The sequence below is a fragment of the Gopherus flavomarginatus genome, chromosome 1 (genome assembly GCF_025201925.1).
Source record: "Gopherus flavomarginatus isolate rGopFla2 chromosome 1, rGopFla2.mat.asm, whole genome shotgun sequence".
NCBI classification, from domain to species: Eukaryota; Metazoa; Chordata; order Testudines; family Testudinidae; genus Gopherus; species Gopherus flavomarginatus.
This window is the reverse complement of record NC_066617.1, coordinates 206,971,270-206,988,180: the sequence shown is the minus strand read 5'-3', so window position 1 is coordinate 206,988,180 and position 16,911 is coordinate 206,971,270. Positions and strand designations below refer to the sequence as shown.

Here is a 16,911-nt window from a genome sequence, read left to right as displayed (position 1 = left end):
ATGTCTACTGGATGCTGCTGGCAGATGCAGTACTGCAGTGCTACACAGCAGCATCCCCTTGCCTTTTGCAAGTTAGCAAAAATGGTTACTAGCTCTACTGTACCATCTGCTGCTTTGCAAGTTGACAATGACAGTTACCAGTCATACTCTACCATGGCTGCTGTCATGGGCGCTCCTGGCCGGCCTCGGTGAGGTCAGTCGGGGGCGCATGGACAAAAATGGGAATGACTCCCCAGGTCATTCTCCTCTTCAAGTTTTGTCTAATGGAGAGTCAGTCCTGCCTAGAATATCAGGCAAGCCTACTAAAGAACCAGAGAGGCAACTGGCCGCTCTGCGGCAGAACCCCAGACATCCCGCAGAAATGATGAGCTGCTTGCCATTCTAGGGGATGCCCTTACAACAACCCCACCCATTGCTTCCCTCCTCCCCCACCCCTCCTGGGCTACCGTGGCAGTTATCCCCCCATTTGTGTCATGAAGTAATAAAGAATGCAGGAATAAGAAACAACACTGACTTTATTGTGTCTGCAAGCAGAGATCAAAGCGGGGAGGGGAGGGCAGCCTCCAGCTGCTATGATATTCCAGGCAGGAGTGAATCTCCATTAGACAAAGCTTAAAGAAGAGACTGACCTGGAGCCATTCCAATTTTTGCCCAGGCGCTCCCGGCCAACCTCACCGAGGCCAGCCAGGAGCACTCACGGGACGACGATGATGGATATCAGTCATACTGTACCGTCTGCCATCCGCAAGGCAAAGGAAGGGAAGGGAATGTGGCTGTGTAGTGCTGCAGTATTGCATCTGCCAGCAGCATCCAGTAGACATACGATGACATTGAAAAAAGGCGATAAATGATTTTTTTCCCTTTGCTTTCACGGAGGGAGTGGGGCGGCGACGACATATACCCTGAACCACCCGCAACAATATTTTTGACCCTTCAGGCTTTGGGAGCTCAGCCAAGAATTCAAATGGTTTTCGGAGAGTGCGGGAACTGTGGGATAGCTACAGTTGTCAGTCGCCCTGCCCTCCGTGAGCATCTATTTCATTCTTTGGCTTTCTGGTACACTTGTCTCAGCTCCTTAAGTTTCAGCACTGTGTCGAGTCCCTGTTGAGGCCTCTGCCCATCATAGCCTTGGAGATTTTTTTAAATGTTTTGGCATTTTGTCTTTTGGAACTGAGCTCTGATAGAACAGATTCATCTCCCCATACAGAGATCGGATTCAGTATCTCCCGTACGGTCCATGCTGGAGCTCTTTTTTGATTCTGGGACTGCATGGTCACCTATGCTGATCAACTCCACGCTGGGCAAACAGGAAATGAAATTCAAAAGTTTGCAGGGCTTTTCCTGTCTACCTGGCCAGTGCATCCGAGTTCAGATTGCTGTCCAGAGCGGTCACAATGGTGCACTGTGGGATAGCTCCTGGAGGCCAATACCATCGAATTGCAGTTACATTAACCCTAATTTGAAATGGCAATACTGATTTCAGAGTTACTCCCCTCGTCAGGGTGGAGTACAGATATCGATATTAAGAGCCCTTTATATTGAAGTAAAGGGCTTCGTTGTGTAGACGGGTGCAAGGTTAATTCGGTTTAACGCTGCTAAATTTGAGATGAACTTGTAATGTAGACCAGATCTGAGAGGACTGGATTAATCAGCACTTCCAAGCTAACTCATTTTGTGTCACTGGACTCAGTAGGCTGGGTCGAGCAGCATTTCCAAGCTGTCACCCTCATAGGCCCTTGGATTCAGCAGGCTGGGTTGAACAGCACCTTCAAGCTGTCACCCTCAAATGCCATGGGCCCTGCACCGGAATAGAGTACACCTGAAGAAGCTGGATCGAGCAGCACTTTTAATCTGCCACCCTTATATGCCCCTGGACTCAGCAGACTCATATGTCCCATTTTCATTCGGTATCCCCACTTTCACATTATAATTGTTCTGGTAGTAACCCACCCAATGAGCAAACCCCACAAGATTGTTTTGCGCCGCAGGCATCTTTATTTTAGGTATGAGGAGCATTGCTGCAGAGGAAATGAGGAAGCCAAAAAAACGCCCACGAGAAGGGGGGAGAGAGAAGCAACCAGCTTAACCATGAAAGTTATTTATTGCCAGGTAATAATTATAGGGGAGCCAAAAAAACAAAACATTAATATTAAATCTAACTTAAATTTAATTATAAAAGGTTTAGAAAACTATAACTGATCTCGCAAGTCAGGGTCAGAAGGCTATATCAAGAGAGATGAGGTCTCATCACTCTATGAAGCTTGAATCTATTGGGGTTCCCAGGTGGTGGTGGTAGCTGAGGGATCGGAGTGCTGGAGACAGGCAGAGCCCCCAGCATGATCAGTCAGCAGAAGATGAAGTCCCAGTGGAACTGATGCAGATTTTGGATCCAGGCATTAAAACACTTGAGTATGGGTAGGAGTTTTTGTAGAGAAAGAACAGTGGTTCAAGGGAGGACACTAGATTTGTTTATGGGTAAACTGATGGCTCATAGGAATACATCTCTACCCCGATATAACACAAATTCAGATGTAACGCGGTAAAGCAGTGCTCCGGGGCGGATGGGGCTGCGTTCTCCAGCGGATCAAAGCAAGTTTGATATAACGTTATGGGTGAAACCGCATTATAAGATTGTTTTTTTTTTTTTTGGCTCCCAAGGACAGCATTATATGGAGGTAGAGATGTATACCAAAGTTTTGTTTTGTTCAGGCTAGACAATAGGAGCTGATCATTCCTGCAGTAGGCGGTGTTCTTTCCAGGGAGCTCCCAATGCAATTAGGCAGGCAGCTTCTGTATTTTGGATACCAGTAAAGGATTTATTTCTAGAATTGGTCTGATAACTGCTGAGCTGGGTATGTGCAGGTGTGGGTTCATTAACATCTGGAGCAGAGATCCCTTATGATGCAGTGCTTTTCTGGTCCGATGGTTCAGTGTGGTTCTTGCCTTGGAATCTCTGTTCTCTATTCTGTATGCTAATGGAGATGCCTCCCTGTCCCATCTTTGATGCAGATGAGGCTAGAGGAGTTTCCTTAATCCTGTCACCCTTGTCCAGAGGCTTTTAGGTGTCTCCCCCACTGCCTTTTCATTGCTTTTTGTAAATCTTTCTTCTGATTGGCTTTGGTTCAAGCAGAGGCTGGGTGCGGGGAAGGTCTTTCATGAGTCAGACAGGCTGGGTGCTGCACCCTGGTTCCCCAAGAACACAGAGCTGGTAGGTAATAGCTTCAGTGGTGTAGCTGTGCTGCTGTAATGCCTTTAGTGTAGACATGACCAGGGATGTTTTTGTGTTGAGTCAGGAAAGCTAAAGAGAAATTAATTCAGTAATAGCAGTTAGACTAGTCAGAGGAAGCACTAAGATTAGCTAGCTTATAGGAGGACAAGTACCTGACTCTCTCAGTTGGTGGCCAAAGTCTAGGGAAATTCTGCTGCCCGTGTGATGAGAGCCTGGACTTAATGGCTCTGTTATGTTAATACCCTCTGACAGTGAAAATTAGTTACTACTTTTGTATTTTGAGACAAATTACTTTGAGACAAATAACTCCTAATTCATCCAGTAAACATTTTACAGCAAATTGATGTTCTGATAGGTTGGAGGGGGAGCAGCAGTAGAGTGGCAGGTAAATGTGGCAGGTTATTTTAAACTTTGTGGTTTTGACATGACTGAATTTTCTTTCAAAGTGTATGTATGGTATTGACATTATTTACCGGTACTAAGGTCAGAATTTTCAAAACTATAGGTGCCTAAAGTTTGGCTTCTAAATCCATTGGAGGCGGGGGACCTAATGAAAGTTATTGTGGTTTTCTGACATAACCCCTTCTCCCACTGAATTAATGAAAGAATAGTTTTGGTTCTTTTTTAATAAAAGGACAATATTAGGGTAAAATTTACGTATTTTATTTAAGAGAAAATACATTAATGCTGAATGATACAAAACAAAAATAAAACTCATATGCACGAAAACACACTACTTCAACTGTTTTATGTCAACATAAATTATTAAAATCAAGGCTTTAAAATACTGTCCTCTTGTCACTTACATTGTTTGTTTGTTTCCATTTCTCTCAGTTTAGAGTAAAAATAGACTAATCAGTTTCACATCCCACTTGCATGTTAGGATGTTGTGAATATTGCAAGGGATATTTCTTTCAAAGAACTATTTCTCAGATTTAATATCAATTTATTTTAAACTTACACCATAAAATATTCCAAAACTTTATATTTCAGAATTAAATTGATTTGATAATGTGTTAAGAAAAACACCCCATGCTTGAGAAACAGCAGTCCACAGTTTCTGACTTTATCTTAAAACACGCAAACATAGGACTCGTATTTTGGGAAGAAACAATCATAAGTGTATTCTGTATGTTCTGTTGTGTGTAGTAGGTAATCTACTCTACTTTCAATATATAATGTACTTTAATATGAGTACTGTGTTTTAATCATAGTCTTTCAAACTTTGCATATTTTAAGACCTTAAACTCCACTTTTAACAAATCATACAGCAGATTATTTATTAGAAAATTTATACAACTTGCCACCAGTGCAGGCTGGTTTGAGGGAGGGGAGCGGAAGGCTGGCATCTTTACCACACCCTTATCTTACAGAAATCAATAGAAGATAAGCTCTTTCACCCAATTCTATTTCCCTCCAGCACTCTGGAGTTGAGGTTCCTTTTCATTCCTGCACAGTCTGTGGTGCTTGTAAGCATTGCTTTGTCTCAGCACCCATTATACATGACTTTTAAAATGCAGAATGTGAGTAGGCTGGTGGATTTGTTGAGTATTTGTACCTGAGACAGTTGTGTTGAATTTTCTTGTTGGCTGTAGCTAAACTTTGTGACTTTAATACTACTTTTACAAAATTGCATAAGGTTTTTGGTGTTGGGAAGAGTTGAAAAAGTTAACCACTCTGTATGTTGCTTTTCACATCTCCTGTGTAGCTCTTCTTAAAGAGGTAGTCACCTGCGTAGGTTTGAATCAGTATCCTTAAAGAAAAGCATCAGCATGTGAAATTACATGTACAGAGCAAGTTACCTGTAAATGGTTAGATAATACTAGTTTAAGTGTATGACCTGGTTAAAACAGAATGTATAACAAGTACCTGCTTAGTGCAGATTTCCTCCATTGTCTTTAGAATGCTGTGTTTGCTACCTAGAAAGATTCACTGACATTTTCAGTGAACTGTGATAGTCAATTGAGATTTTTAAAATTAGAAAAACATCTCTTGCACTTTCCTCTTCTTTTTTTCTTTTAAATATAGTTATGGCTGGAATACACAAGAGAAACCCAACTTAGAAAGGAAATTTAAGATGCAAACCTTCTATTTCAGGACCAATAACTTTGTTGTATGTGTCAGCAATTGAATTTCAACTGTTGCAATTCATTAGAATCTAGAATAATTACAAAATTATATGAACTTGTAAAAAAGTTAACTTATTTTCTTATGGAATTTCAAACAGGAAACATTGTCATTAAAAAAGAATTGCAAGTTTTTAGCTTAACATTTCTTGTGTATGGCTTTAACTTTAGTTTAGTCCAATGGTCAAAGGCTCCATGCGCTACATGGTCTCTACTGGTGCAGATGGAACAGTTTGCTTTTGGCAATGGGATGCAGATTCCATGAAATTCAGGTATGTAAGTGGGTTGCTGTTTAGCTCTTCAGATATTTTCTCTTTCTTGATTATAAGATGGCAGTTATTTTAGGGAGTGTAAATTGACTTGTTGAATATAAATAATCTTTTGATGTTTACACATAGAAAAGCTTAAAATATCCCATGCAGCAGCCTATAGAATATTTTTTTAAGTGCCATTACACACTGCATTCATTACAGAATTGTGCTCAATTCATTGTCCTGAGGAACGAACAGACCAATTCACTAGATTCTTAACGACATCAGAAACACAATGGGAAAAGTAAAATTGAAAATCTTAGTATATTAGACCCATATTGTAAAGGTATTTTTGCTGTCTTTCAGTTTGACAATCCTGTTGTTCTGGGACCCCCTACTGTTGTTCATTCCATGAAACTTGTGTATACAAATATATTTAAAAGATGCTGTTACCATGTTCAATTCATAACTGACAATTTACAGTTTTGGTATGAAATTTGTTTACTAAATTAGTAATTAGACTATTCCTAGTACTAAGCAGAAATACATGATCAGAATATATTTAACATTATTCAGTGGAAGTGTTCATAATACCTAATACAGAATCCTCAGATTTGTTCAACTGTTCCAGTATGTCTAATGTGGAAACTTCCAGTACTTGATCAAAAAAGCCTGTAATTCAGATTGTGAAAAGAAGTAATTTACGCCTGTGCCAGTGAAGTCAGTGTAGTTGCAACGGTGTTACTAAGTCACAATTTGGCCCAAAGAGCATTTTACTGATATGTGACACAGAAAAGTCTCAGGTTCACGCTCTGTTCCCAGTTTTAGTTTATAGGGCTAGTAGTTTAAAAATAAGTTTTTTAAAAATAAATACAAGTAATATTTACTTCTATAGTGCATTTCAACTGTAGATCTCAAAGCACTTTACATTTAATATTATTGTATCCGAAGTTCCCAGTCAGGATTTGGCCCCCATTGTGCTGAGTGATGTACAAACATAAAACACAATTCTTGCCTTATAATATGAGGGGGTTTTGTAAACAAAAAAGGTGTTCTGGAAGTCATTTAGGTAATTAACATGGAAACATACAATGCCATTTGTACAGTTAATTTTTGGAGCAGAACAGCATTTCCATTGCAGAATTTTTTTCCTTAATTAACAAAGTTGGGCATATAACTGACTTTTTAAAATCTTACCTTTTTATCTCTCCCAGATCCATATTTATCAGTACCTGTTCCATGAGTGATTACAATACATGCTTAGCTGGTGACACTGCATCATCACAGAGCATGAAACCAAGCGTTTTACTCAACAGTTGCATATCTTTGCAAAACTTTGATTTTTAAACCTGTTGTACACCTCATAAAATTACATGAAACTGCAGAATCCTGGGAAATACCTTACCCCCGTAGGCCAAGCACCGTATGTGGTGCAGTGTCTCCAGCATAGCACTTATTGGATATGTCATGGAGTGTGTAAATCAGATTTGCAAAGGAGAGAAAATGCAAACTGGGGGGAACTCCATATTACCTCTGCTCTTTCAGGGTGTGTATTCATAAATTCATGAATAGATCTAAAAAAAAAAAAATTAGGACTGTCAAGTGATTAAAAAAAATTAATTGCATGATTTAACAGCAGTAGAATAACATTTATTTAAATTTTTGGATGTTTTCTACATTTTCAAATATATTGATTTAAATTACAACACAGAATACAAAGAGTACAGTGCTCACTATAAACCTCTACCTTGATATAACACGACCCAATAAAACACAAATTTGGATATAACGCGGTAAAGCAGTGCTGCGGGGTGGGAGGGCTGCTCACTCCAGTTGATGAAAGCAAGTTTGATATAACGCGGTTTCAACTATAACATGGTAAGATTATTTTGGCTCCCGAGGACAGCGTTATATCGAGGTAGAGGTGTGTGTATTTATTTTTTTTACAAGTATGTTCCCTATATAAAAACAAAAGAAATAGTATTTTTCAGTTCACCTCGTACAAGTACTATAGTCCAATCTCTTTATTATGAAAGTTGAACTTACAAATGTAGAATTATGTATGAAAAAAAACTACCGTCAAAAATAAAACGTAAAATTTTAGAGCCTGCGGGTCCACTCAGTCCTACTTCTTGTTCAGCCAGTCACCCAGACAAACAAGTTTACAGAAGATAATACTGCCTGCTTCTTGTTTACAATGTGACCTGACAGTGAGAACAGGTGTTCTCATGGCACTGTTTGTAGCAGGTGTCACAAGATGTTTACATAAGAGATGTGCTAAAGATTCATGTGTACCTTTATGCTTCAACTACCATTCCAGAGGATATGCGTCCATGCTGATGATGCGTTCTGCTTGATAACAATCCAAAGCAGTGCAGACTGACGCACGTTCATTTTCATTATCTGAGTCAGATGCCACCAGCAGAAGGTTGATTTTCTTTTTTGGTGGTTTGGGTTCTGTAGTTTCTGCATCGGAGTGTTGCTCTTTAAAGACTTCTGAAACCATGCTCCACACCTCGTCCCTCTCAGATTTTGGAAGGCACTTCAGATTCTTAAACCTTGGGCTGAGTGCTGTAGCTATCTTTAGAAATCTCACATTGGTACCTTCTTTGCATTTTTGTCAAATGTGCCATGAAAGTCTTCTTAAAATCAATAGCATGGGCTGGGTCATCCATCTGAGACTGCTATAACATGAAATATGTGGTGGAATGCAGATAAAATAGAACATGGGACATAGAATTCTCACCCAAGGAGTTCAGTCACAAATTTTAATTAACACGTTATTTTTTTAATGAGCATCATCAGCATGGAAGCATGTTCTCTGGAATGGTGTCCGAAGCATGAAAGGGCCTATGAATGTTTAATATATCTGGCACGTAAATACCTTGCAATGCTGGCTACAAAAGTGCCATGCAAATACCTGTTCTCACTTTCTAGTGACATTGTGGGCAGCATTATCTCCCCTAAATGTAAACAAACTTGTTTGTCTTAGCGATTAGCTGAAGAAGAAGTAGAACAGAGTGAACTTGTACACTGAAGTTTTACATTGTTTTGTTTTTGAGTGCAGTTATATAACAAAAAAAAATCCCTATACTTGTAAGTTGTACTTTCACGACAGAGATTGCACTACAGTAATAGTGTGAGGTCAACTGAAAAATACTATTTTTTTATTTTTACAGCGCAAATATTTATTATAAACAATATACACTTTGATTTGAGTTACAGCACAGAATACTATATGAAAATGTAGAAATACATCCAAAATACTCAAATTTCTATTGGTGTTCTATTGTTTAAGAGTGCAATTAAAACTATGATTAATTGCGATTAATTTTTTTGAGTTAATCGCATGAGTTAACTGCGATTAATCAACAGCTCCTCTTTCCCCTCCCACCCCCCCCAAAAAAAAAAAAAAGAAAAGAAAAATCAAACGCACAATAATTTGTTTTGGGTGGAAACTGAGCTTACTGTAATTCCAACTTCTCACGAAGAAAACGTACATCACTTTAGATCCTTGCCATTGGTGATTGTGCATGTATTTGTGGCAATGTGGACTCAGATTTTGGAAGATTGTGTTAACCTTTAATCTTTACATTGCATGTCCTGATTTTTCAGCAACTTTTTTCTTTTAAAGTAATCGGCCAGTGAAGTTTACAGAGAAATCCAGGCCTGGAGTTCAGATGCTTTGTTCTTCTTTTAGCGTTGGTAAGTTGTGTGCACATTGATATTGGCCATTTTTTCATTTTTTCCACTAATCTACAGAAACATTCTGTCAATTTCAACCATCCTACACTTGTAATAAATCTTATTATTCCTCTCCTTACGCTCCAGAATTGGATGTAAGGATCCATATAACTTTATCCTGTTCTTTGTACAAAACCTTGTTTTATAGAATCATAGAAATGTAGGGCTAGAATGGACCTAGAGGTTATCTAGTTCAGCCGCCTGCCCCAAGGCATATCTTGACCATCCCTGACAGATGTTTGTCCAACTTGTTTTTAAAAATCTCCAGTGACAGGGTTTGTACAATCTCTTGCAGAATCCTATTCCAGTGTTTAACAACTCTTACAGTTAGGTTTTTAGACTCATAGATTATCAGGGTTGGAAGGGACCTCAGGAGGTCATCTAGTCCAATATCTAATCTAAATCTGCACCCCTGACTCCTTCATACTTGCTCCGAGATCCCTGCAGTCGTTGCTGATCTGATTAGGGTTATACCTGGCAGTATCATAAGTGTCCACATGGATGAGCAGACACAGATGAACCTTGCAACCTTTTCATAACACCTTCGATGCAGGCTGCAGGCAGGTAGTGCCTCTTCTGGGACAGCCGATCAGGCCAGCAGATGGATAACGTTTGGCATCTTGGAAAGAATGGACAAGACTTTCTTAACAAAGAACTTGTTACAACTGAACCTTGCAAGTTACTTTGCCCTTTCCTGTGCTGAACACATCAGCTACTTCTGGAGCACTCTTTCTAGTTGGGCAATAAGAGTGTAGCTGTAAATACAAGGTTGGGCTCTTACATGACATTCTAGAACGTGACTGATACGCCCTATTGATACCTCCAGCCTAGAGAACTATATGATCTCTTGCATTATTAGTGGGTATCTGTATATATGCTCTGTGCATTCAATAATGCTCTGAAGATTCAGCACAAAAACAGTAGGTTGGCAAAAGGTTTGTGATAAATCTGCTGCTGCTTTTCTGGCTTGTGATTGGAGGATGATAGCTCATACAGGAGGGGGAAGGTTCTGTAGCCGTTAAGAGGACAGTTGGAAACCTGGTGGGACAACACTGAAGGTAGCTGTTCCAGGTAGTGACTGAGCTGGGGTTTCTGGAGTTGGATTCATCTGTATTAAGAGAAGCAGGACACATGTACGTAATGTAATTAAAATACGCAGTGTGGCTTCCTATCAGTTTTTCTCCAGTAACCAAAACTGACCAACTGTAAGGCCCTGAAATTCACCAGAATTCTTACAAGGGGGCAATAGTATATTTAGAATGTGTAATGTGAACGTACTGGCTTTGCATTCACTTTGCACATGTCTTAATATCTTGTGTGTTTTGACCATGTTTCTTTCAGTTCCCAGTGGTTGGATGAATCCTTTATAAACAAAAGCCCGAGAATGAAAAATGTATCCTGCCCCCCCCCACCCCTTTTTTTTTTTTTTTTTTTTTTTTAACTCTTTCCCGGCTATAAAATCTCTCATCGTGACCCTTCTTTTTGTTTACAATGTGGGTGCTTCCGGTGAAGAATAGCCAATATAACACTCTTTTGAACTATGGAGAAGTCTTTCTACTGTAAAAACAGTAGATAATTTTAGCTGCAACCTTGTTTTAGAAAGTTCTCACTATTACACTTCCCTTTAATTTTTCATACTAAAATTTAATGATTTTACTTTTTTATTATTTATGGCTAAAAAAGGATTTGTTAAGAAAAATGAAGTTTCACCCCACATTTGTATAGTGGGAAAAGAACAAAAAATTTGACACCTGTCAAAATTTTTATCTATCATGTTCTACCTGATATTGTAACAAATGAAAATTCTTATCTACGTCAGCTTTTTAATTACTGTTTGAATTTTCAGGTGGTACGTTTCTAGCAACAGGCAGTACAGATCATGTTATCAGGATGTATTTTTTTGGCTCTGAAACACCTGAAAAAATAGCTGAACTGGAAAGCCATGCTGTAAGTAAGATTGTTAAATCTACAGGTCACCTATTTAAAATACTTAAAGAACTGTGGTGGGGCTTCTAGCAGCATTCTAGATGTGGTTTTAAAAGTTTACTGGATTAAAATTTTGTATACTGGTCTGAAAATCTAAGTGACAGTAACTTGAAACACTTATATGGGTTTAATGAATTGAGGGAGCATATCACAATGATATTTTAAGTGTTTTATTTTAAGTATGTTTCATACACTAAGGCCTCCTTATACAGTTCTGCAGGTGTAAAGTAAGGTAAATGTTCTTGTTTTAAGCCTCCTTTGCATTTATACCACTGTAGAAGTGTAATTTATTACTGCACCGCAAATGGAAGTACACGCATCTTGCATGTTTTACATTAGAATTTGTATCAGGTTTTAATGTTAAGCATGCAAGACATAATGCATCACAAATGAAAGTACACACTTAATACATAATAGGGTATATGTGCTAAAATGATTGTATTTATCACTTACGGATTTAAGCTTGCAATACTGTATGGTATAACTTGAAATTCAGTGAATATTTTAGATCAGAAATACAGTTAGTGGGTATTTTCAATAAATATTTCTTCTTACAACTTAAGTATTAGGGCCACTAAAGGCCACTTGAGTTGCATTAGTCTGACTCCCTGTATTTGATAGGACTGCTCCCAACACTGGATCCCCTAATGGCTTATGTAACCTACTGAGTATCTACAGTGATGGTGCCCAATTTTCTCTTCAGTTGCTCTTACTGTTAATAACTTCCTTAATGGCTAGCCTAAGTATTTTCTAGCATGGTCCCTGCTTTAAAAAATAAAATAAAAGTCCTTCCTTTATAGATGTTCTCTGGAGCCTGATTCACATTTATCCTGCTCTGGAAGTGTAAAGGAGCCTTAAAGCAAGAATAAATTACATTTACCCTTACTTTACACTTGCAGAACTATAAAAGGAGGCCTTAGTGTTTTGAGAATTTGGTCTCCTGTGTTTATAGACATTGTGATCTTGGGTCCTCCTCCACAACATAAAAACTTAGCTTCTCTCCTTTGGTTCTTGTAAGTGTTATTGCTGCCTTATTTGGTAACTTGATTTAGTGTTCTTCCCCTGTTTATTGCTTATCTCCTGTAGGAACAAGATATCTACCCTCTATTATGGGTGCAGAAGCATTAGAGGAATGTAGACCAGCAAGCATGCTTGCTTACTTAATTTGTGTATTATACCATTTTTTTAGAGAGAGAGATGTATATGTAGAGAGAATGAAGGTGGAGGTGGAGGTGGAGGGGCAAGTAATACGTAATTCCATAGGACCATGGTTTTAGCAGTATGAGTTGGGAATGGTTACATTACTTGTGTGCCAATAAACCTTAATACATGAAGGTGTGATATATAATGCGTACTGCATGCTTTATAAAATAGGGTTTGAGTTTTTAATTTTTTTTATGCATCATTCGCCTATGAAGTAAGGCATCTTTAGCACCATGAGTCCAGCTGTACAGGACTCTAAAAGATACAAAACTATCAAATGTGTTTAAAACACCTCTACATGTCAGTTTTAAAGACAGATACCATGGTAATTTTCAAGGTTAGAAACAAGAATTGTGTCTGGTTGGAAAGTGGTGTATTCACTTGGTGTAAAAATCCTATTTCCAGAGCTCATAAGTTGCTTTTTAGCATACCTTAAACTTATCATTTGTGCAGGATAGGGTAGTGCATGTCCTGGGCCATGGGCACATGTGGTTCATGGAGAGAATTCTATATTTAGTCCAAGGAGAAGAGAACACTTTTTTTTTCTGGCAGGTTAATTTTTTAAATGACTGAAGCTGTTCGAAGTTTTAAATGTAAGAATGGGTTCATCCGGTTTTAGCCCACGCAAGCATATGCCCAGATATATTTGTTAGTCTCTAAGGTGCCACAAGGGCTCCTCGTTTTTGCTGATACAGACTAACACGCCTACCACTCTGAAACCTGTTTATTTTCTGCGATGAGACAGTTTTCTGCAGTGTGTTGCAGAAGAGATCACATTCGGGCTAATACTTGTTTCTGATCCTGTATGTTAACTTCTTTTGTAAAGAAGGCTACGTACATTTCCTAAAAGAAATTAAGTTCTCGATTAAAAATAATTTAACTTCTAACTGTTCTGTCTTTAAAACTTTTCTTTTGCAGGACAAAGTTGACAGCATTCAGTTTTCGAACGGTGGTGATAGGTATGTTGCAATACTCAACATGTAAATATGTCCTTTAAATGTTTTGGCATTAAATACCTATTGTCACACTCATGGAGAGCTCAACTAAGAAAATCTGATATAGCTGTAATTTGAAGGATGATCTATATTTCTCTGGAGTGCAGTGTTCACTTTTAATTTCAGCTCTGTGCTTTTGTTCCCTGTGAATCTTTTAACATATCTTCTATTTGGATAAACTGATTTTTTTAACATTATTATTATTATTATATGGGAAAGTGTTGTCATATATCTAATAAGAATTAATGGTTGGCTTTTCAAAGCAGCAAACATTGGCCTAACTCTGCTTCTGCCATTTAAGACAATGGTAAAATTTTCGCTGTCTTAAATGGGAGCAGAGTTAACTCATGCTGAGCAGTTTTAAAAACCACACCCATAAATCTTACAAAGCAGCAGTGCATATATTTAAGCAAAGGACGCTGTCTGGATTGTCCAGGTTGGTATATCCTTTCAGTCACATTTTAAGATGTCTGTAAAGCTGCTTTTTTCCCCTTTTTTGTGTGTAGTGTCTTATTTTGTTTAACTGGCTCTTTGGTAGCTTGTTGGAGAGAGATCCTGAATATTGGGTTTGATGTAACAGGGGAAGGGAGGACACTTTGATTTGCTAGCTCCTGCTACTGGGGATCCTTACAGAAGATTGCTCATTCTTCGACACTGCCAGGATCTTCCACCCCCTTCCCCTCCCAACCTCCTTGCTACACAAACCTTCCAGTACCGGCTTCTCTTCCCACACCTAGAGATGTGCTGTATTGTGCTAGTGTCAAGTTATATCACAGGCACCTTCTCTTTCCCTCATCTGAGCATCAGTTTCCCTATGCATAATCCAGTCTTGCATGGCATACTCTCCATTTAGCCTGCTTATCAGCTCCAGCAGTACCTTTTTTGCCACCCCTTTTCCGTTTCAGATGCTAGGAACGCTACACCTCTGCATCACGTCCGCTAGAAGCCCTCTAATTGGATCTCAGGCTTCAGGGGAAGGAAGTAGTAAGAAGAAACTATTTAATTTTATCATAATGCCCACAGGGCCAACAAAGTATTTGGACCCCATTATACTTTGTGCTCTACAGAGACAAAGATAGACTCAGTTCCTGCACTAAGGAACTTACAATCTCAGGCCTGGTCTACACTACGCGTTTAAACCGATTTTAGCAGCGTTAAACCGATTTAACGCTGTACCCGTCCACACAACGATGCCCTTTATATCGATATAAAGGGCTCTTTAAACCGGTTTCTGTACTCCTCCCCGACGAGAGGAGTAGCGCTGAAATCAGTATTACCATATCGGATTAGGGTAAGTGTGACCGCAAATCAATGGTATTGGCCTCCGGGCGGTATCCCACAGTGCACCATTGTGATCGCTCTGGACAGCAGTCTGAACTCGGATGCACTGGCCAGGTAGACAAGAAAAGCCCCGCAAACTTTTGAATTTCATTTCCTGTTTGCTCAGCTTGGAGCTCTGTTCAGCATGGGTGGCGATGCAGTTCCAAATCCAAAAAGAGCTCCAGCATGGCCGTATGGGAGATACTGGATCTGATCACTGTATGGGGAGACAAATCTGTTCTATCAGAGCTCTGTTACAGAAGACAAAATGCCAAAGCATTTGAAAAAAATCTCCAGGCTATGATACAGAGTCCACAGCACAGTGCTGTGTGATAAGCGTAGTGAAAAGCCAAAGAATCAAATGGATGGCTCAAGGAGGGAGGGAGGGGGTACCGAGGACTCAAGCGATCCCACAGTCCCCGCAGTCTCCAAAAATCATTTGCATTCTTGGCTGAGCTCCCAATGCCTGTAGGGTCAAACGCATTGTCCGGGGTGGTTCAGGGTATAGCTTGTCAATTTAGCCCCCTCACCCCCTGTGAAAGAAAAGGGGAAAAAATAGTTTCTTGATTTTTTTTATATGTCACCCTGTGTCTACTGCATTCTGCTGGTAGACACGGTGCAGCAGCAGTGAACAGCAGCATCCTCTCCTCTCCCTTCCCCGGTGGCAGACGGTACCATACAAAAGGACTGATAGCCGTTCTTGTCATCATCCCGTGAGTGCTCCTGGCTGGCCTCAGGTGAGGTCGGCCGGGGGCGCCTGGGTAAAAATAGGAGTGACTCTCGGTCATTCCCGGTAGATGGTACAGAACGGCTGGTAACTGTCTTCATCATAGCAACTGGGGCCTGAGCTCCATCAGCCCCCCCTTTTCATGTCTAAAGAACAGATTCTGTACTGCCTGGACTATCATAGCAGTGTGATGCTGGGCTCCTCTCCCCCGCACTGTTTAATGTCCTACCTGGACTATCATAGCAGCTGGAGGCTGCCTCCCCCTCATTTTATCTCACTAAAAAGTCAGTGTTTCTTATTCCTGCATTCTTTATTACTTCATCACACAAATGGGGGGGACACTGCAATGGTAGCCCAGGAGGTTTGGGGGAGCAGGGAAGTAACGGATGGGGTGGTTGCCGGGGCACCCTCTAGAATGACATGCAGCTTATCATTTCTGCGGGATCTGACACGAAGCGGCTGTGCTCTCTCTAGTACACTGGTTGTCTAGCACACTTGCCCCATATTCTAGGCTGGACTGCCTCTATTTTTAGATACAACATAATGGAGGGAATGACCTGGGGAGTCATTCCCATTTTTGTTTTTGCGCCCTCGGTCTACCTCAACCAGGAGCACCCATGACAGTAGCAGACGGTACAAAACGGCTGATAGCGGTCATCTCATCGCCAATTTACAATGGCACAGCAGATGGTACAGAACGACTGGTAACCGTCTCTGCTGTCTTGCAAAGACAAATGAATGCTGCTGTGTAGCGCTGCAGTACCGCCTCTGTTAGCGGCATCCAGTACACATACGGTGACAGTGACAAAAGGCAAAATGGGCTCCACTGTTGCCATGCTATGTCGTCTGCCAGGGCAATCCAGGGAAAAAGGGCGTGAAATGATTGTCTGCCATTGCTTTCATGGAGGAAGGAATGAGTGACGACATTTACCCAGAATCACCCGTGACACTGTTTTTGCACCATCATGCATTGTGATCTCAACCCAGAATTCCAATGGGCGGGGGAGACTGCAGGAACTATGGGTTAGCTACGGGATAGCTACCCACAGTGCAACGCTCCAGAAATTGACGCTAGCCTTGGTACACGGATGCACACCGCCGAATTATTGTGCTTTGTGTCACCGCGTGCACTCAACTTTATGCAATCTGTTTTACAAAACCGGTTTATGTAAAATCGGAATAATCCCGTAGTGTAGACATACCCTAAGAAATGGACTTATTTGGTGAAGTATGCCAAGTATTGCTATGACATTGCACTGCTGTCTGCTCAGCTTTTTTGTTTTGTTAGTGGCTTCAACAAACCATCCTAATTTTGCAATGTGTTTTTGAT

At 40.2% G+C, this 16,911-nt stretch overlaps 1 protein-coding gene across 5 annotated transcripts in view; it reads left to right on the top strand.

Moving 5' to 3' along the window:
• BRWD1 (bromodomain and WD repeat domain containing 1) overlaps positions 1-16,911 on the top strand; it is a 126,155-nt gene that overhangs the window by 12,591 nt on the left and 96,653 nt on the right. For 3 of the 5 annotated variants that reach the window (XR_007768333.1, XM_050916259.1, XM_050916248.1), the window contains exons 9-12: positions 5,527-5,627; positions 9,241-9,311; positions 11,197-11,297; positions 13,458-13,498. Coding sequence is in view for 4 of the 5 variants with exons in the window: in XM_050916259.1 (XP_050772216.1) it covers positions 5,527-5,627; positions 9,241-9,311; positions 11,197-11,297; positions 13,458-13,498 (314 nt within the window). In the remaining variant the exon portion in view is untranslated. Of the gene's footprint in view, positions 1-5,526; positions 5,628-9,221; positions 9,312-11,196; positions 11,298-13,457; positions 13,499-16,911 lie in introns of those variants that run through there. The other 2 variants (XM_050916268.1, XM_050916281.1) reach the window with 2 other exon arrangements.